The sequence below is a fragment of the Vipera ursinii genome (genome assembly GCF_947247035.1).
Source record: "Vipera ursinii genome assembly, chromosome: 2".
NCBI classification, from domain to species: domain Eukaryota; kingdom Metazoa; phylum Chordata; class Lepidosauria; order Squamata; family Viperidae; genus Vipera; species Vipera ursinii.
The window spans coordinates 128,879,563-128,902,080 of NC_139513.1; the positions used below are offsets into that span (position 1 = coordinate 128,879,563).

General features: G+C 41.4%; 2 protein-coding genes across 2 annotated transcripts in view; one reads left to right on the plus strand and one right to left on the minus strand.

Moving 5' to 3' along the window:
• GPRC5C (G protein-coupled receptor class C group 5 member C) overlaps positions 1-22,518 on the plus strand; it is a 420,745-nt gene that overhangs the window by 184,230 nt on the left and 213,997 nt on the right. The window lies entirely within an intron of this gene.
• Positions 1-22,518, minus strand: part of TTYH2 (tweety family member 2) — a gene marked incomplete at its 5' end in the record, with an annotated part of 97,065 nt that overhangs the window by 29,779 nt on the left and 44,768 nt on the right. Inside the window, 5 exons of the mRNA XM_083352075.1 lie at positions 247-316; positions 1,293-1,365; positions 8,694-8,789; positions 11,580-11,800; positions 15,915-16,026. Of these exons, the coding sequence (XP_083208201.1) occupies positions 247-316; positions 1,293-1,365; positions 8,694-8,789; positions 11,580-11,800; positions 15,915-16,026 (572 nt within the window). The remainder of the gene's footprint in view (positions 1-246; positions 317-1,292; positions 1,366-8,693; positions 8,790-11,579; positions 11,801-15,914; positions 16,027-22,518) is intronic.

Consider the following 22,518-nt stretch of genomic DNA (forward strand, 5'->3'; position numbering starts at 1 on the left):
TTTAACCCTTCCATATACTATCACAAAGTGGTTTGGAAAAGCATAATCAGGATTCTGAGCACTTTCAACATAAATATTCACATTATCCCTCTATATAAGTGTGCTACCTTAAAGCTCTAGATTTTATATACTGATCTTTAACTACGCAGAGCTGGGTCTGAAGCTTACATCAGTCTTATTTCTCTTCATTCAATTTTCACTTAAGGGTTTGTCCTCCTCAAATGATGGCAAAAGCAATATTTTTACCTGCACTGAGGTCACTTTTTGTCATATTCACAATGAATTTATCTGGGGACACGCAAAAGTCACTGGTACCCTATAAGAAGCAAAAATTTATTTATTTATTTATTATTTTGTGTACTTTTTATTACAGATTTTTTAAAAATAAGATAAAATTAATGTTTTTTTTAAAGGAAGTTGTTATCATTACTAGAAGTTATACTTAAGGAGGTTAATGCTGGAGGCTTAAGAAATCGTTTCTACATATTCTATCATTGGCAAGTGAATTGATATATACAGGCAGAAAGTGCATATAAATTTAAGATATTAAGGCTTACTATGAATATACATTTTGTTTTAAATTTTATTTTTCCACTTACACCAATTATATCAGTGTGAAAACAATGCACAAAAAAAATCAAGAAGAGCTGTTCATAAAAGTAGACTTCTCAGATAACAAGGAAATCAGAGCAATAAAGGAGGCTGTAATAACTGTTAAATACCTCATACTTAGATGGAATTTACTTTCTGATAGTCCGATCTGTCAAAAAATTAGACTAACCAAAGTTTGTAAATAGAAAGCAAATCGTTTAATCTCCTTCTGGCTCCCCTTGAAACCTTGGCAGAAATGTCACTCCCTTACAAGTAGAGCATTTTATGAGATTGGCCGTGCTGAAGGTACATGGCAAATTAATTTTCCTCTGCCTGATGCAAAGTAGTCAGGCTAACAAGCAAAACACCTTCAAGATAACTTCTGCTCGTTTTAAATAACCAGTCTCCTTGTTGTTCAAAATTCCTCCTGCTAAGTGTGTATTGTGTTATGAGAAGGTAGGATTCTGGAAACACAAAGATAGGAAACATTGCAGGAAGCAAGGCAAGGAAGAGCGGAACACCCCCCCCCCAAGCGAACAGGCCTTTAGCTGTCAGAAAATTGGAAAGAAGAGCTGGGCAGTCTCCGGTGGTCAATGAGTCTGGGACCCAGGGCATCACAGTTAACCCTAGTGCACCAAGCCCTTAAAACAACCGCAGCTCAACACTGAAGAGAAAGAACTGAGTTCAAATGTTGGGCTTACCACTGCTGCTGAAACATCTGCTGCAAAGGAAGCCCAGCTGAGACAGAGTGTGAAAAGTCCACAGCACAGCATCCTGTGTGGCAAAAAATAAACAACCAAGAGTCAAAAGGGGGATTCAGAAAGGTAACAGCATCAGTGACACCTCTGCACCCTCAGTCTGAGTGCTGTAACAGGACAGAGGCTTAGATTGTTATTGTTCTTGCACCTATAACATCGTCTAGGGCAAGTCTTGATTATGCCTATTACAGAGGTGCAGAACACAGCCAGATTTACAAGAGTGTGTGTGGGGGAATATTGCCTATAAATCAAACGGTGCAGGTGGGAACTAAATTTAGTCACCTGGAATCCAGTTCCAATTAATCTGTCTGCACAAACTGATAAAAAGTATGATTGTCCTGGATATTTTGATCCAGATTACAGCTTCCAGTCTTACTAAAATCTCTCTCTCTCTCTCTCTCTCTCTCTCTCTCTCTCACACACACACACACACACACACACACACACACGGGGGCGGGGAGGGTGCTGCAGTGGAAAAGATATGCTTAAAATCAATGCTAGAAGAGATCCAAGAAACCAGTTTCCTCTAACTTACAATTCTGGTAACTTTATTCATATTAAATTTGTGTGCTTGTCCAGCCTGACTGGAACCAGCAAAGTGCACATGGAGGGAATGAGAGGTAACAGAAGAATTTTTTTCAAACACAAAGAAGACATACAGTATTAGTTTTTGCCGGCTGGGGCTGCCTATATGCCAGAACAGCTGTGCCATAAAAGAAAGCAGCGGTCTATGGCAAGACTATCAATCCCTACTGAAAACTATCTGTCAGAATCCATTTATATCACATTTCATAATTGTATAGGTAGAACAACGTGCTATTACTGGGGATTCTGCCATCTCTCCGAGGGGGGGGGGAGAGGATGGTTACTAAAGCGATTTTCAAACAACAGGGGATGTTTTAACGGGGGAAGGGAGGGGGACAGACAGATCTGGTTTGTGTCTTCATTTACAACTGAAAAGGGAAGCAATAACCATAAAACCAAGGAGAGTTCCCTTTCCCATGGAAGGACCTGACACCTAGCAACTGACGACAGCCTGACCAAATGGATGAGGGGAGGGACTGGAATGGGAATGGTTTATATAGGATTGAAATGTAACTTTTCTCAGATTCCGTCTTGTATTCCCACAATCGATTCCTACCTAGTAAACATTTTCCTTTTGGACTAAACTTGCATCCAAGAGTTCTTATTTCCTAAGATGTGGATTGAGGTGGGTCCTGACAGTAGACGGAATCTGCTTTAAGAGTCAACCTAGAAGGGAAAACCTTACTGGGGGACTTTGCAACAAATACAAATGTCTGGCGACGAAGCAAGAGAGGAGGGAAGCCCCATGGAGGGGGAGTCTTCCCCCCAAATGGAATCCCAGAGACAATGGGAAGCTGAAGCAGCATATTCCCCCGGGGAAGAAGCGGTGGAGCAGTACGACCGAAAACCCCGGTGGTCGATGGGCGTTGGAAGGAAAAGTGAGTGGGAAAAGGCTTCGGGAGAAAAGACCCTGAGGCGTAGTAACCACCAACCGGAATGGAGGCAAGAGATGGAGAGTTCCCTGCACGCCAGCGAGGAGGAGCGGATCCTGGAAAAGGCCATTGATCTGATGAAAGCAACCCTGAGTTCACTGAGGGAGGAGAGAGCTGAAAATCGCAACCGAGGCAGCGCCTGGGGACACAACTGGAAAGGTAAGGGAGGGGATCCAACACCTGAAACCCCGAGGCCATCCAATGGAACAGGAATTGCTGCCTCAGCAGTACCCACCCACCCCAGAACCACAGATGGGGACCAGGATGAGGAGCGATACCGGCCACGGCGCAGACAACGCTCCAGCCAAAGACTCCGGCCCCTGGAAGTCAAATTCAAGGGGGAGCCATCACGACTGGGATTTTTCCTAACCCAAGTCCTCAGCTACATGGAAGAGTATGGACGGGACATCCCCAGTGACAAAACACGCATCCGAATTGTGCAATCTGCCCTGGATGGGATGGCTGCAGACTGGGTGGTGAACTTGCATGACTCCAACGCCCCAGAACTCAACGACTTCAACCGATTCATGTCATCTTTGAGGCGACGGTTCGAGGATCCTTTGGCTGACCGTAAGGCCCGGGAGAGAATCAAAACGGTGAGGCAGGGCAGGCGAGCAGTGGCTGATTATACCCAAGAATTCCGAGCCATTGCCAGCAAGCTGAACTGGCCAGAAGACATCCTCCTTAGCCATTTCAAAGACGGTCTGAACTACGACCTGTATGATGCTTGCCTGCCTCGAGGAGACCCACCCCACCTCGACGACTGGTACATCCTGGCGGAGGAAGTGGAAATAGACCTACTGAAGAGACACCGCAGAGGAAAACCATGGGGCCGCCTGCCACCCGAGCAAACACGCGAGGGGGAAAACCCACCAGCCACAGCCAAAAAATCAACAAGTTGCTTCAACTGCAGGAGAGAGGGCCACCGTGCTGCAGAATGTCGTTCAAAAGCCCCCCCCCCACGAAAACCAGAGGCATCATCCTCCAAGAAGCCGGGGAAGCCCCAAGGCAACACAAAAGAATCTTCCATGAAGGGGACAGAGGCTGTAGAGTCCACAATTCCTGCCAGGAACTGGGACTGGACTCCGGCCTGCACCGCAGGGACGGTGGACAACTCGGAAGACAGCTCAGAGGGAGAACCATTGGTAAGTGGACCCCTTCCACCCATACTTAAGACAGTGACTATATTAGCTTCCCCTATGCCTGAAGCAGCCAAAATAAAAGCTCTGATAGACTCTGGGTGCATCCGCTGCCTTATCAGCCCAACGCTGGTGGAGAGATTGAGCATCCCAGTGAGGAGGCTAAAACATCCAATCTCTTTTAGTCAATTAGATGGGACAATAGCAGGGGGAGGACCAGCCACCCTAGCCACTTTACCAATCCACCTATCACTGGGGCCCCATGAGGAGGACATAACGTTTATAGTGGCCCCAGGCATGGAATGCCCAATGATCCTAGGACTGGAATGGCTGAAGAAATGGAACCCTGGGATAAACTGGAGGACAGCAGAACTCAACTTCCCAAAGGGGGGGCAGAAGAACGTAGACTCCAAAAGCACCCCCCCAACCCAGAGGGAGGAGACAGCAGCAGTGGGGAAAGAGAAGGGATTACCAGAGATACCGGAGGAATACAGGGACCTGGCTGAGGTTTTCAGTGAGGAAAGAGCAGATGAGCTTCCCCCCCACCGCCCCACAGACTGCACCATAGAATTCAAACCTGGGGCAAAACTCCCAAAACCCAGGATGTATGCCATGAGCCCAAGGGAAATGGCAGAAATGGAGAGATTCATAAAGAAAAACTTAGAAAGAGGATTTATTGAGCCTGCCAAACCCAAAGTGCCCGCCCCGGTTCTGTTCAGGGAGAAGAAGGATGGGTCCTTTCGTTTGGTTGTGGACTATAGAAATTTGAACACAATTAGTGAATGTAATCTGTACCCCCTTCCCCTAATGAAGGATATGTTATCCCACCTATCGAAAGGAAAGATTTTTACCAAACTAGACCTGAGGGAAGCATACTACCGTATTAGGATTAAGGAAGGAGACGAATGGAAGACTGCATTCAACTGCCCAATGGGGTGCTATCAATTCAAAGTATTGCCATTCAGACTGCAAGGGGCCCCCGCAGTCTTTATGCAATTAATTAATGACGTGCTGAGAGAGCACCTATATAAGGGGGTCCTGGTTTACCTCGATGACATCCTTATCTTCACAGAAACCAAAGAGGAACATATCAAACTAGTCAGAGCAGTCCTGAAGAAGTTGCGAGCTGCCCACTTATATGCTAAATTATCGAAGTGTGAATTCCATCAGGAAAAAATCGACTACCTGGGATATCGCATATCCCCAGAGGGCATCGAAATGGACCCTGAGAAGGTCAGGGCAGTACTAGAGTGGGCACCCCCCCGCACACGGAAGCAATTGCAAAGTTTCCTGGGGTTTGCAAACTTCTACCGCCAATTCATCCCCGCATTTGGCCAAATAGCCCTGCCCCTCACAAATTTGTTGAAAACGAAGGGGGGGTCACCCGTGAAACTCAGCCAGCCTCTGAAATGGTCAATGGAATGTCAAGCAGCATTTGAGAGGCTAAAGAGACTTTTTTCTGCTGAACCTGTCCTAAAACACCCAGATCCCGACAAACCTTTTGTAATACAGGCAGATGCGAGTGATGTAGCGGTAGGAGCCGTACTATTACAAGAAAATGATGGGGGGACATTGCAACCATGCGCATACACATCCAGAAAACTCACAGAAACAGAACAACGCTGGCCAATATGGGAAAAAGAGGCATTCTCGTTGAGGTGGGCATTACTAACATGGCGCCAATTTTTAGAAGGAAATAAAATACCTTTCCAGGTCTGGACAGACCACAAAAATTTGGAAGCACTAAAAACGCCCAGGAAGCTCACTCCTAAGCAAGCCCGCTGGTCCCAACATTTTCACCGATTCAATTTCACTCTCAAACACTTACCGGGGGGAAAGAACTTCCTTGCAGATGCATTATCCCGCATGCCCCAATATAACAGCACAAGAGTTACTGACTTTAAACCACTTGTACCGGAACAACAACTGGCAGCACCAGTCACCACCAGGGCACAAGAAAAAATGAAGCCGAAGTTAGATAGCCAAACTGGAATAGAATTCAGGAAATCTTTGGAAAGTGATGAATGGTTCCAGAAAAATAAACATGTGTGCACAATTAAAGATGGACTGCCGTGGGTGGGGGAGAAGCTATATATACCTGCCACACAGAGAATCAATTTCATGCAACTGTGCCATGATACAAAATCAGCAGGACACTTTGGCTTTGTAAAAACCTTACACTTAACTAAAAGGCAATTTTGGTGGCCATCTATGAAAAAGGACATAGAAAGCTATGTGGGTAGCTGTCAAATTTGCGCGATGGCCAAAAGACTGCAAGGGAAACCGCCAGGTCTGTTACAACCGGTGGCAAACCCCTCAGCCCCATGGAAAGAAATAGCCATGGATTTTATCGTAGAACTGCCAGAAAGTAATGGAAACACCGTAGTCTGGACTGTCACACATCTGTTCTCTAAGCAAGTACACTTCATACCTTGCCAAAAAATCCCGACTGCAAAAGCATTAGCAAAACTTTTTGTACAGCATATTTACAGATTGCACGGGGTACCACAACGCATCATATCTGACAGAGGGGTGCAATTTACGTCGGCATTTTGGAAAGAATTTTTATCCCTCTTAGGAACCACCCAAGGACTGTCATCTAGTCACCATCCTCAGACAGACGGAGCTTCTGAAAGACTTAATAATATACTTGAACAATATCTGAGATGCTATATTAATTTTCAGCAGTCCGATTGGACGGACCTACTGCCTTTTGCAGAAGTAGCATATAATAATGCAGTCCACTCAAGCACAGGTTACACTCCTTTTCAAGTAGCTACAGGCCAGAGTTTCAACCCAATACCAGAACTAACCCCAAAAGAACCGGTTATCCCTGATCTGAAGGAATGGATTGCTCAATTACAAAATACATGGCCAATCGTTAAGAAAGCGTTGGAAGATGCCAAAAAAGCATACAAGACACAGGCAGACAAAAAAAGAACCGATCCCACACCATTTAGGGTAGGAGAGATGGTATATTTATCCACAAAATACCTGAAATCACTCCAACCCTGTAAAAAACTAGGACCAAAATATATTGGACATTTCCAATTAAAAGAATCATAAACCCAGTAACAGTTGAATTAGAACTACCCAAAAATCTTAGACGAATACACCCAACCTTCCACTGCAGTCTATTAAAGAGAGAACAACAATCTCCACTACGAGAAAAAATCCCACCACCACCACCCCCCATCATGGTGGAAGGAGAACAACATTTTGAAGTGAAAGAAATCTTAGATTCCAGAAAACACCATGGAACGATACAATATTTAGTGGCATGGAAACACCTCCCCTCCTCAGAAAACGAGTGGGTTAACAAACTCCATGTTAAAGCACCCAAGTTGCTTAAGAGGTTTCATACAGAATATCCAAACAAACCAGGCTAACATTTATATGTTTTCTTTCCCCACAGATGGACTCATCTTTTTTCTGAAAGGAGAGCCGAATGTCAGAATCCATTTATATCACATTTCATAATTGTATAGGTAGAACAACGTGCTATTACTGGGGATTCTGCCATCTCTCCGAGGGGGGGGGAGAGGATGGTTACTAAAGCGATTTTCAAACAACAGGGGATGTTTTAACGGGGGAAGGGAGGGGGACAGACAGATCTGGTTTGTGTCTTCATTTACAACTGAAAAGGGAAGCAATAACCATAAAACCAAGGAGAGTTCCCTTTCCCATGGAAGGACCTGACACCTAGCAACTGACGACAGCCTGACCAAATGGATGAGGGGAGGGACTGGAATGGGAATGGTTTATATAGGATTGAAATGTAACTTTTCTCAGATTCCGTCTTGTATTCCCACAATCGATTCCTTCCTAGTAAACATTTTCCTTTTGGACTAAACTTGCATCCAAGAGTTCTTATTTCCTAAGATGTGGATTGAGGTGGGTCCTGACACTATCATTCTGTCCATTTATTTTATTGTATCTGCTTGTTCTAGTGCAGTCACTCTAATGCAAAGGAACATCCATAGGAGGGAAAGAGAAAGCTAGTCTAACATTTCCTATATCACAACTATAGTGCATTCTGATGGAAAATTCTGATGCAAAATTGCTGGTTGGCTCAGTGGGTTAGGACGCTGAGCTTCTCGATCAGAAGGTTGGCAGTTTGGCGGCTTGAATCCCGAGTGCCGCGTAGCAGAGTGAGCACCTGTTACTCGTCCCAGCTTCTGCCAACCTAGCAGTTCAAAAGCACGTAAAAATGCAAGTAGAAAAATAGGGACCACTACGGTGGGAAGGTAACAGCGTTCCGTGCGCCTTTGGCATCTAGTCATGCCAGCCACATGACCACGGAGACGTCCTCGGACAAGCGCTGGCTCTTCGGCTTTGAAACGGAGATGAGCACCAGCCCCTAGAGTCGGAAAACGACTAGCACGCATGTGCGGGGGAACCTTTCCCTTTACCTATTTTCATCCATAAAGTGTAGTTAGGGTTAGGGTTGTGATAGGTACAACGGAATGCAATGTGGGAGGAATGGAAGTCTTCAATCTCTTCCACCATGAGCATACCAATTCTAAGAACCCTCCCTAAATCTCACAAGGGAGAACTTTGCCAGATGGTTTTTCTTCAGAGAGGACTCTCTCTTACTGGACGGCATTAAAGCCTTGAGCAACTTGCGCTTGGCTGTGAAAGATACCTTTTCTTCCTGCCTCTCTTGTGGAAAGACCTTGCGTACTCACGTAATAAGCAGACATCTGGAGTGCTTAGTCAGCCCCAGGCAAGCAATAAGGCAAATCACCAAGTCCAGAATGAACAGCAAGAGGTAAGAGAGCCATCTGGAGAAAAAAGAGAAAGAAAGAGAATGCTTGGGTAACTCATAGATCCCCGGAGAAACTTGGCAGGAGGAGGGATGGCAACTTTTAAGCAGGATACTGTTTTTAGGCTTTGGGGACAACACCTCTGCAGAACCATGGAACAACAACAAGATGGCATTTCTACAAATCATCCAAGTTTGAGAAGGGCAGCTGCTGCTCTAGAGACTTGACTTGATAGACTGCTGAAAGTGAAAGGGAGACATTATCCAAGGGACGTTCAAATGCGAATGGAGACATTTACGGCTAGAAGAATCAAACAGATTGGAGAAGCTAAGACTGCAGTGCGATCACATTTTCCTGGGAATAAGCTATATACTTACATTGAAGCTAGCAGGCAGAGAGTTACTTTCCTTTCAAAATGTCTATGGAGAATCTCAGTCGTCCAGGTCCTGGTTGTCCCAAAGATGCTATTTTTTCAAAAGGCAACTAGACTTTCTTTGTTTTTCTGAAGAAGCTTCTTGGATGAGAAACGGAATGTCCCAAGGGAAACCAAAGAAAGTCCAGTTGCCTTTTGAGGGGGAAAAAAAAGCACCTTTGGGTTTCCTTTCAAAATCACAACTGACAAATATTGGGCAGGAGAAACCATAAAGCTACTAAAGTAATTGCGGAGTACAGGATAAATGAGCTAAGCAAGGAATAAACAGATGGGCAAAGAAGACACGGGGGCTTATGCATTTATCTTATAAGGATTTATTTCTCAAAAAGAATACTTTCAGATGTTCTCATGGTATTCCAAGAGCTGGCCTAATGCAGTTTACCTGCAGTCTCACCTAGAATGGGACAAATGACGTAAGAGAGGCTCTACCCAAACAACCTGAGGATCTAGTCCAGGATGTTTCCGTGAAAACATGGCTTTTACAAGACCTAAATAGAACACACTGTTTTAAACTAGTACTCCATTATTTTCTAGAGCTGGTGTGTTACAGAAAAAGGTGATCTTGAGAATCCGTTTTTAAAATATTTGAGTTATAGCTGTGTTGGAAGTGCATGACATTTCAGGAATGGGTAATTCATGTAAATTAAACTATTCACATTGGCTAAGAAAATGCAACAGATATTTCTGGATATAATCCTACCTGGCTTGCTAATGTTAAAGTGCCTCCTGGTCAGCAGGGACTCTCCCACCTGTGATATAATGCAGTTTGCACAATGCTCCATGTGTTTTGTGCTTGCACATGCATGCAACTGACATATAATCCATGTAGTTCATTCCTGGAGCACATGAACCAGAGTTCTCTTTCTGCATGTTTGCCAAAGGAGGGTTTGTTCGGACCATTGCAGGCACTATTCTGTTACGGATTAATTCACAGCCAGTGGCTTTCTGCTTCATTAATAATACAGACCAAGAGGAAGGGCAAGATCTGTATTTGTTCTTCTGTTTTAATTAGTGCCTGAACTAAACTGGAATCCAATTAAAATTCTTCCACGGGTGGCCAAGAGTTAGTCACAGGCAAGCTGCAGCTTTTGGTGCAACTTCACTACCCCAAGAGAATGCAGAAAAAATAGGGTGAGGGGAAAAAAATATCACTTTTCAGCATTCAGGGCAGTTCTGGCTTCATTTTGCCCTCTGAACAGTTTAAATAAGCATGTATATCTATTTAAAATAAATTGGTTTCGTATAGAAATTAGAAGTGCAAATGGGATGAATTTGAGAAACAGTCCATGAAATAAATCAAGCGCATATTTGTTTGCTGCAGAACAAAGTTTGTTTCCAGAGTGTTATAATACCTTAGACTAGCTTTACCCAGCCCCCACCTATATCCTAAAACTCAACTATGGACATTAATTCAGTCAGAATTCTGCTTCTATTTATAACAAATATTTAGCAAAACCATGATGTTTGTTTGGAATGGAGATATCCTAAAGTTTGTGCCTATACAATTTTTCTTCATGAAGCAGGACCTCTCCTGAGTTGCAATCATAAGCACCATACAGAATCTTCACCACTAGGATGCAGTGATGTTGTGGAAATGTTAGCATTTTAATCACTTTCTCATATACATAATTTGATTTGTTTTTTAAAGAAAGCGGTCTCATGCTGGAAAGAAAGAATTAAGCAAAATACAGTCAGTTGCCCGTGATGATGCTCCTCCTCCTACCTGTCCAATCACTGCCCTCCTGGATCTTGCTGTAAGTCAGAAAGGTGTAAAAGGAAAGCGAGGGAAAAGGAAATGAATGAAAGAATTCTTACCTCTGTAATGATGCAATGAAATCCACAAGCTGCTATTTTTAAGGAGTCAGACAGGGTATCATCTCTGCTGATTGGCATTAATTCTCTAGGACGGGGGTAGGCAACCTTGGCTCTTTTATGACTCGTGGACTTCAACTCCCAGAATTCCTGAGTCAGCATGGTTGGTTCAGGAATTCTGGGTCCCGAAGTCCACAAGTCATAAATGAGCCAAGGTTGCCTACCCCTGCTCTAGGATATCAGAGCAGGGACTTTTTTCCCAGGAAAAGCCAGCAATTAAACTATGGAGCCATTGTTCTTTCTAGTGGCTTCAGAGGCCTGAAGGAAAAAATCCCTTTGAACTTTCAAGACATTCTAGATTAGGTTAAATGGGAGACCTCTGTCTTTCCCCAGCCACTTAAATATATTGACTCCATTTCTGCATTTCTCAGCCAAGAGTCATCCTGAGTTGGGAACACGAGGAGGAGGACATCTAGCTTGGAGAAGGCTGAAACACACCAACTCTTCAATAGCTCCTTGCTGGCATTGTATGTGTTCTTGCTACAATGACCATGCTGACTTACCTATAATATTCTACATAGCTGACTTCACTGGCAATCATGGACAAGTCTACAGTGACATCACTCCATATAGGGAGCCCTGACAGTTGCAACACAATATTGTCTGCCATCTGCTGCATGAATTTTAGGGTCTGTACATATTCACTGTGGGTTGCAAAGATCTCATTCAGACGGGCCACATGCTGCTCCAGAACTATTTTCATCTGTGTAGTAGTGCCTGAGACCTGCCAAAAGACAAATAAGTAGACCTATGAGAACCAGCTTGCAGATAGCTTCAAATCCCTTGTACAGCAGAATGAATGTTCACAATGACCTTGACTTATACATTGATCTGGATAGGCCAGGTCGTTTTATGGAATTACCACCCGAAGGATAAAGACAACACAAAGGGGATGGTGACTAACTTACTTCAGGTATACATATTATAATCTGGAACAGCTTTCCTCAGGCTGACGCCTTCCAAATGCATTAGATATCAATTCCCATAAATCCCCAGTGAAAAGGCTGCTCTCACAGTAGTAGATAATGAAACTATCCTTCTCAAAATGAAGTTAAGTTAGATTTTGTTATGAAAAGGGAAAAAGGAAGAAGTTGAGATAAGGGGAACTTTGGTTACCTAAAGCTTGGAAATTATAAATACCAAATGTTAATTTGAATATTGATGGGAAATTAAAGCTTGGGAAAAAAGCAGTAACAGGATATTGATTGTATATAAGGATTGAATGCAAACACAATTAAGATATGTATAAGCTAAAAATTATTGATAAATGCAACAAAGATGTTTTACTTAGTTGATAATAATAAGAACTGTATTAGCTTAATATGAGATAGTAGATTAACCCAGTCACCACGTTGCTTTTTAAATACTTAATTGTAAAATTAGAAAATTTAAAAAATTTAAAAAAATATCATAAATATATAAAAGCAATTTAAGTTAAATTAGCACCATAGGGCTGGAATGAACCAAATCTATCCAGTCATCAGGGCCTGTTCACGGGTTCATCTTTCAGCTATCCTCCCATCCAATTTTTTTAAAGGCTCATTGGGAAAGGAGACCCAGGAAGAAAGGAGAGGCAAAGCAGCAACAAATGGACATGAAAATTGCTGGTCATTTGCCCACAACAGTAAATTCAGTTTATCTCCTTTGCTTTCCAAGTAAAGGTACAGAATAATTTTCTGAAATCCTGTACTCTCCAATTGAGTAAAGAAGTCATGTACCATATTGTAGAAGGCAGCCTGTTTCTATCCCTTAACTGAAAAACACAGTATTTGTGGAACCATTATTTTTGTATATACATAGTGTGTGTGTGTGTGTGTGTGAGAGAGAGAGAGAGAGAGAGACAGACAGACAGACAGACAGACAGACATTAATAATGGAGGAGGAGATATCTAGACATACTGTATTTCAAAGGCATTTAAACTGTTCCTCACATTATTAGTAGACCATCAGCATTCAGAAACAAAAACATTAAGCAAAAGACTTTCTCTGGGAGTGAGATGGGCAGGCTCTAAATCTAATATTTAAGTATCGCATAGACCCAGGAAAATACAAATAAAAAAAGAGTTTGTTTAGTATAATTTCAATGAAGTGAGAGTGAGCATTACATTCTCCAATCTCATCACCTTTTGGTGCTTCTAGCTCCTTAGCTTATAAGCATTGCTATTTAGTTCTCTGCCAAGACATCCAGAGGAACTTGCAGCAAGCATGAATCCCAAACCCCACAGGTGATAGGCTACTTTTCCTAGGCATGGTGCCACTTGAAATGCTCTAGCATTGTGTTCTCAGCTGTAGCCGGAAGATACAAAAAGAGACGCTGACAAAATGCTTGAGCTCTCGCCTTTGAGAGGCTGCTGAAATTAGTCAATAAAGATACAATTCTGTAAGTAGGTACCTACCTGTTCCCTTTCAGATTTACTGAATTGTTAAGTATTTTTTTCCAACTGAGAATATTATTCTGAGAATATTCTCAGAATTCATGTGTTCTACAGAGGTCAACATGAAAAAAATAATAACAATCTCCCTTACATCCAAGTGGTTGTGCCACTTTAGGTTATATTAACTGCAACCAAACACTTCTTGCAATTGGCATTCTATCTCTCACATTAATGTAAACAAAATTGCCTCACTCCTTTGCGGTGAATTGCTTAGATGCAACAGTTATCTGAAGGTTTCTGAGTATGATTTACTCAGTTCAGGTACTGCTGCTATATTTCTATGGGGCTTAGGTTGGATTTTGACTTGGCCATTCCAAAGCAAATAATTTGTCCTTTATCCATTCTTTTGTATATTTACTTGTACGTTTGGGTCACTGACTTGTTCAATTGACCAATAGACAGCCCGATATTCTTCTGTAGAATTCTCTAAAACAACCCAAAATGTGTGCTTTCTTCAAGGATGGTAAGTTATCAAAGTCCCTGAAGCTGTCAACCAGCCCCAAACCGTGACATAATTATTTCCATGCTTGACAGTGCTTCTCGAGTCATGAACACTGAATTTAGTCAAGTTGAAAAATTACTGCACATCCCTGAACTTCTTTAGGACACTTTTGTGATTTCATGTGCAATTTTATGCTATGCTCTTTGATTGATTTTGACAGCCACCTATAAGAAAGTTCGCTATTACCTCAAATTTTCCCCATTGCAAAATTATGTTTCTGATTGCGAATCTGGAATCTCAACGCTTGAGAAATGGTTTTGAAATCTTTCCTTCACCAATAGGCAACAATTTTGTTGAAATGGAAATCTTAATAGATTTCTTTTACTAGGGCGTGATTTACTTCTGAGTGGGGACCTTTGTAATGAGGGAGCCAAAGTTAGTAGTATTTATTTAGGGTAGAGCTGAGTCAAACCAAGACTGATTATTCAGCGAGATACACAATAGGCCTTAGTTATTCTTTAACTGAATTTACTGTTTCCAGTGAACAGTACAAGAACATCACATGTTGGATAGCTTTATGAAATAAACGAAACAAGGATCTTCTTCTTTCAGACTCCTTTTATATGTCATGGGGATCCATATGAAACTCTGAAAACATTTGTTGGCAAACATATGTAAAATTACAGAAAATCCCAAAGGTTCCTACAGCCGTATAGCAAAAGCAGGATAAGACAACTAAAAGGATGTTAAGTCACCATCATGGCTACATACTCACTCACTCACTCATATCCTTTTGGTACTCACAATGGTTCTTTGTTCAACAGTGTTCCCCCTTCTGTTTCATGCAATCCTTCCTCAGACAATATGTTCTCATGGGTTATCTCAGCCCAAATCCTTACAATATGATCTCAACTCCCTTCAACATTAATAGAATAACTTCAGATAATCGCTCTGAAGTTAACCAGAGTCAAGACATTTCTTGATAGTACAAAAGCCCATTTAGTCCACTTTACTGACTAACCAAAGTGAACGTTTCCAATCTCAAATTGAGATTTCTGACTTTCCATTTTTGCAGCCAGAATGCCTTCCGGAAAAAGAAACTATCAACCTTGCTTATATCCAACAGAGACAGTATATGATGCAACCACGTCTTTCATATTATGCCATTCTGAAGTACAGATGATAGTAGCTTCAGGGAAAATATAATGATAGACTCTGGAACTGTTGACACGAATCAATTCTTTATCCAGTACTACTAACTGTCAGATTCATCTCACAGAGAGGAATGAACTACTTAGGCAAAATTGCAGGAAATCTGTGAAAACCATGCCAAAGAATTTCAGCAGCTATAATGATTCAAGAGCAAGCCTTATTTAAGTAAAGGGTATTCAAATCCACTTAGATATAATTTTCCTCCCTGCTCTTCTTAATGGCTCTCTTTTTTGTTCAGGTTGGCTTGTCTGCCTCTGCCCTTTATTTTATAACTGCCCAAACTGCTATCAACTTTGCTATGAAACAATACATTTCCTTGATCAAGCCTGCCAGCCTGATTAGATCAGTCAGAGAACATTTTCTTCAAGGTCCCCACCTATAGGAGGTGTGACAACAAATACTTGAAGGTGGACATTCTGTATCATTCTTTTCCTATGGAATAGCTTGCTTTCTGAGGTGAAATGGCCACAATTCTTATCCAAAAGATCCAAAACTTATTAAAAAATGTTAAGATCAAGCTTTCCTAGAGGGCCATTTGAGATTGATTCTAGATCCATTAGTGTAAAATTTCCAGCAGGAAAGCTAACAATATGAAGTAGAGAAGAGACTTCAACAATGGTAGGCCTCTTTGTATCAGCTATTCCAATAGAAGACCATTCCAATGGAATCTTATTCTCAGATAGCTGCTTCAATTTCCAGCATTCCACAAAACCCTTCTAAGGCTGTTTTCCTCAGAAAAGATGCCTTACCAGTGAATCAACCCCTGAGAGGGTGTGATTAGCATTATCAAGGGCGTAGATCAGCTGATAAATCCCATCATTGGTTTCACTGTTGCCATAAAATCCAATGCCAACAGCAGCACTAGAAAAAAGAGAGGAAATATAAAAATGTGAGTGAAAAGAAAACAAAAATCAGGGTAATGTGATTGTAGCAGCATCACCAAAGTTAGACTGAAAATCATTAGGGTGTCCCATCTGTTGAAAGGAATTTTTTTTAAAAAAAAATCATACAGCTTGAATTTCTTTCTTTAGATGTTCATTCTCCCCTTCCCTGATGGATGAATAACAGCAGTTTTGTTTTGGTTTTTAAGCAGCAATGGGAATAAAGGACTGGTTAATCTGTGAAGCCCCATAAAGGCCTTCTATACACAAAGCTGATGAAGTATTTTCACAGATTCAGATTCTTGATATGTTTACTTAATGAAATGTACTATTTCATTCTATTTTTTTTTAAAAAAACAGCATATCATTTCTGATTACTCTCTTGAGTTTTTTTATAAATAGTTGGGAACGGGAATGGATTAACTCTTTTCATTTGGCCTAAGGAATGGCCTATCCTGCAGGTCCAAGTATTTGACTTTTCAGGAAATTCAACAAGCACAATCCCAGATTGTGTGTTTAGACTGAGGGTTAATACTAATTAAATCACACAAATGATGATAGCACATTTATCTCTGAGGGTGGATTAATTCTAGATTAACCCAGGGAAACAGAATAGAGTTTCACAGTGCATGCCACATTTCATTCTGTAGGGGCCCAGAATGAAAATTGTTCTTGCTGGGGAATGGCCTGCATTGCACAGGTAGAAAACTCTGGGTTCTACCATAGTAAGGTTCTGAGTGGCACAGCCTCCTGCTTGCTGTATCTAAATGAGAACTAATGGTTTAAGATTAACCTACTACATAAAGGACCTCCATATAAATTTTATAAATCAATCAGTTCAATATTAGGGATCCCTCTCTGAGCCCTGATGCCATCATAAAAGTTCCCTGAGAATTCTAGAAGCTGCTAAAAGAAGGAAAGATGGAGAAACTAGCTTTCTGGAACTCCCATTCAGTCAATGCAATAATGAAAGTGACCTCAAGAAATTCCTTCTTTTTGCCATGATATCCTCACTTGATACAACTTTTTTAAAATTACAGTTCCCCTCCCCCCCATAGATATTCCAATTAGGGAAACTGTTACAATAGCAATGAAAAATGTGACTTATCACCACTTTGTGATGCATGCAAACCAGCATTTGCATTTCCTGCATGGATGAGGAGAGCACATCTTTTTCCTTCTGTCCTGTCCACTTTTTACAGAGGAACAATTGAGAGCATTTTAACAAACTGCATCACTGTCTGGTTCGGTGGCAGCAGTGCCTCTGTCCATACAGAGAATGGTAAGGACAGCTGAGATCATAGGAAGCTCCCTCCCTGGTATTCAGGATGCTGCTTATAAGCGCTATGTGCTTAGAGCTGGAAGCATTGTGAGAGACCCCACACACCCACTTCACGGTCTTTCTGTTGCTCCCCTCTGGGAGGAGGTTTCAAAGTATTTCTAGCAGGACTTCCAGATTCTGAATAGCTTTGTTCCCTATGCCATCCATCTTGCAAATTTGCAGGATTCTTTTTTTCTGCCATGTATATGTATACAGACAAACTAGACTGTGTTGTTTCTCTGTGTCATATATATATGTGTATGTGGGTATATGCATAATTTTTGTCATGTTTATGTAGTGTATATTGGAGGTGGTTACCCTTTGAGAGCTGAATGCAATGAAATTTCATTTTAATATATGCTGATTAGTGTACATTTAAAGTGACAATAAAGTTATTCTATTCTATTCTATTCTATTCTATTCTATTCTATTCTATTCTATTCTATTCTATTCTATTCTATTCTATTCTATTCTATTTTTCACACTTATAATCGGTGCAGCATCCCCTTGGTCATGTGATCAAAATTCAGAGGTGTGGCAACTGACTTATATTTATGATGGTTCCACTGTTCTGGGGTCATGTTATCAACTTCTGCAACCTTCTGACAAGTAAGGGGAAGCCAGAACCAGTTAACAACCTTGTTACTAACTTAACAACTGCAGTGATTCACTTAACAACAATGCCTAGAAATGTTGTAAAATGGGGCAAAACTCACTTAACAACTATCTCGCTTAGCAACAGAAATTTTGAGCTCAATTGTGGTTGTAAGTTGAGGGCTACCTATATTTTGTTGTACCCTTGTTTTTAAAAGGGTGTTAACAGTTTGTAAACCACCCAGAGTGGCTGGGAGTTGGGTGGTATATAAAGTTAATAAATGTTTATTATCCACCAAACATCTTTTTCATATTTCCCATTATTGCAACCTCACACATCCATGTGGCACTCCAAAACATTCTTTTCACTCCATTCCAAGCAACTTTCACATGTTGTTTTTCCCTTCATCCATTTTCCATTTATTCTGGGAGGAGAGTACAAAAGATATTAATTCTAAACAGTTTATTGTCTAAAATGCTCCACAAGGAACATGACAAGGAAGGGATGAGAAATGTGAGACATAATGGGCCAACATGAGAAATGGTCTACTTTAGAGAACGCATGGGTGGGCAGTTGAACCACCTATAACTCATACAGTTTTATGATGGCCTGATGATCAACACAGTCACTTGGCTATCTAGAAAAGGACTGCTGATTTTCTGCTGACATTAATGGCGTGACACCAAGCAATCTAATTTCTGCCAACTAACTGTTAATGTAATAGTAATAAGAAATCAGTGAACTGTAACAGCTGGAAGAAAGCTTCATTACTTTCTCTTTCTTCTGAGTAATCCGAGACAGCACTGCAAGGGAGGGAGGGAGCCAAAGTGTCTGAGGGGAACTGGGTGGTGGAGCTGTGAAAGGGTTTTAATCCAAACTGTTTCAAATTAAATATAAATCAAATCAAATATAAAACAATTCTGCTTTGAATAGAAAAAAACTACTCTGAGTGCAAAACAGCCTGGTTTAAACATTTCAAATATGCTCCAAGTTTGAATTAGATCTGTTACAGTAACAGTATAACAGAGTCAGAAGGGACCTTGGAGGTCTTCTAGTCCAACCCTCTGCTGAGGCAGGAGACCCTATACCAGGGGTCAGCAACCTGAAACAGTGAAAGAGCCACTCGGAACCGGTTCCCTCACAAAAGGATAAACTGGGAGCCGCAAAAAATGTGTGCGCAGAACAGGGTTTGACTGAAGAGTGGAGCCTAGGTGAGATATGCACCTACCCTGCATATTTGAATTGATTGGTTGAACTTTTTTAGTCCCACTTTTTTTTTTTTGGACTGCACATAGCAGAAGACTGGGAGCCTCAGGAGACGGCTGAAAGAGCCGCATGCGGCTCCGGAGCCGCGGGTTGCAGACCTGTGCCTTAGACCATTCAAAAAAAATATATGGATGTACAATCTCTTCTTAAAAACCTCCAGAGATGGAGCACCCACAACTTCTGAAGACAAGCCATTCCACTGAATAATTGTTCTCACTGCCAGGAAATTTTTCTTTAGTTCTAGATTGGATCTGTCTTTGGTAAGTTTACAACCATTAATTTTTGTTATGCCCTCAGGTGCTTTGGAAAATAGGTCGACCTTTTCCTCTCTGTGGCAGCTCCCCAAACATTGGACACAGCACATAAACATTGCTTGAGCAGAGTCCGTAAGATTGTCTGGGACACTACACATCCTCTTCACAACCTGTTTTCCTTGTTGCCTTCTGGGAGGAGGGGGCTCTGTGGTATCCGAAGCAGAACATCCAGATTCAGTCACAGTTTTGTTCCATACAGTATTAACCTTGTGAACTCTCAAGCTTCCTCCTTCTGTGATGTATTCAAGCTGGACAGTGATTAATATTTATATGTTACTTATATGTAAGGGTGTAGGTCTATACATGTTGTATACAGTATGTTTTAAATGTGTGTTATGTATGTGTACACTTTGAGAGCAAGCAACTAAATTTCATTTTTTAATGTGTGCCATTGTGCCCACAGTAGAAAATGGCAATAAAGGCTATCTATCTATCTATCTATCTATCTATCTATCTATCTATCTATCTATCTATCAATCATCTATCCGTCCGTCCATCCATCCATCCATCCATCCATCCATCTATCATCTATCTATCTATCTATCTATCTATCTATCTATCTATCTATCTATCTATCCATCCATCCATCCATCCAAATCAAGTCACCCCTAGGCCTTCTGTTCGTTAGACTAAACATACCCAGTTCCTGCAACTGTTCATCGTTTTATCCTCCAGTATCCTAATCAACCTTGTTGCTCTACTCTGCACTCTTTCTAGAGTCTCAACAACTTTTTTGTATTGTGGTGACCGAAACTGGTATTCGGTATTCCAAATGTGGTCTTACTATGCAATATAAAGTGATACTAACACTTCCTGTAATCTTGAAACTATCCTTCTGTTGATGCAACCTAACACTGCATTGGGTTTTTTTGGCAGTTGTACCACACTGCTGGCTCTTACTTGTGGTTTTCCACTAGGATTCCTATATTTTTTTTCCTTTTTGGAAGATTGAAATCACATCAGCTCTTTTCCAGTCCTCTGTTAATTCCCCAGTACTCCAGGATCTGCCAGAACTCCACATCTGCCAGCTCCTTCAGAATTATGGGATGTAATCCATCTGGTACTGATGATTTGAATGCATCTAGAGTGAATAGATGTTGTCTTATTCACTCTAGGACAGCGGCTCCCAACCTTTTCTATACACCGCACCAGTGGTGGGATTAAAAAATGTGAACAACTGGTTCTCTGTGTGGATGCCGCTTCTGGAAGTCCATTCTGGGCCTGGGCAAAAAAAAATTAGCAACCGGTTCTGCTGAAGTGGTGCGAACCAGCTGAATCCCACCACTGCCCTGCACCCCTAGAACGCTTCTGATATATTCTCGTACTCCTTATAAAAGTTTGAAATAACAGCAACGAATTATGCATATACACTATAATTTTGGAATTCATTGACATTTATATCCACTGGATCCATTTATAGGCATTATGTAAAGCAATCCACTGTAAGGCAAGTTTCAGTTTTGTTCCTTTATGCTTTTAAAATGGAAAGAATTGAACATATGACACATCCTAGTACAAACTGCAGACACTGCAAAATAGATGGAAAAAAGGCACAGGCAATTTGCTTGTCTATTTCAGGTGCCTTCTTATAAACAGAATATATACTTTTCAGTCCAAGGATTTTTAAGCGATTGAAAGTTAATAAAGGTAAAAGGTAAAGGTTCCCCCGCACATGCGTGCTAGTTGTTTCCGACTCTAGGGGCCAGTGCTCATCTCCGTTTCAAAACCGAAGAGCCAGCGCTTGTCCGAGGACGTCTCTGTGGTCATGTGGCTGGCATGACTAGACGCCAAAGGTGCACAGAACGCTGTTACCTTCCCACCGCAGTGGTTCCTATTTTTCTACTTGTGTTTTTATGTGCTTTCGAACTGCTAGGTTGGCAGAAGCTGGGACGAGTAACAGGCGCTCACTCTGTTATGCGGCACTCGGGATTCAACCCGCCAAACTGCCGACCTTCTGATCGACAAGCTCAGCATCCTAACCCACTGAGCCACCACATCCCCTGAAAGTTAATAGATATTTGTAAATGTAGGACCTTGCTAGTTTACAACCTAAACAGCTCTCAGTAAGTTTACAACTTACATAAGGGGTGGGGTCTACAATATTCAGCTATTCTGGATTCAATTCCCATGCTTTCCAGCTAGCCAGGAATTATGAAAGTTAAAGTCCAAAACATTTGGAATCAAATTGGGGACAGATGAAATTCCCAGCTAATTCAACAAAGGTTGGTCAACCTCATATCATTCCCACTACTTACAAATGAGGTTGTAAATGACTTGCATCCAAATACTGAGTGGTTGAGGCTAAAAGGCAAAAAACAACAAAAACAACAACAAACCCCCCCCCACCCTTTTTTGTTATGAAGAGTTGTGAAAATTTGCAGAAAAATATTGCTTTGGGTTAAAAATATTTTTCTGGTAAAGCTTCAATAGTGATAACTGTTTGGGGAGAAACGTTCACTAATTCATAATATATTCATTTGCTCAGAATAACCAACATGCTCTATTTTACCATTCATCTTTACTGCAGATTAAAATATTTGTCTTGAGCATTTTGTTTTAAGGTAAAGAAATGCATGCTCAGAATGCTTTCTTGGCTCTTTCCTCACCTTACTCTCAAAAGGCTTCACTGTGTTATGGGCTGAGGTTATCCAAAGCTATCGTTAATAAGAAAGAAGGATATACAGTAACGAGCACACTTCTTCCAAAGTTTTTATTTTTCTTATGATCTTATTGAAAGAATTGGGCATAGCCAGTGCTTTTTTTGTAAAAGAAAAAGGTGCCGGAACTCACACATGTCATACAACCCGCCTTGCCTACCCTACAAGGTTCCATCCAAAAAAGTTGCCGGAACTCCGTTCTGAGCGTTCTATGAGAAAAAAAGCCCTGGGTATAGCCATTCGCAACAGAGATATATTGTGGAATGGAGAAGATGGATCGAATATATTCAGAATAAATATGGGACTAAAAAGTTTCATT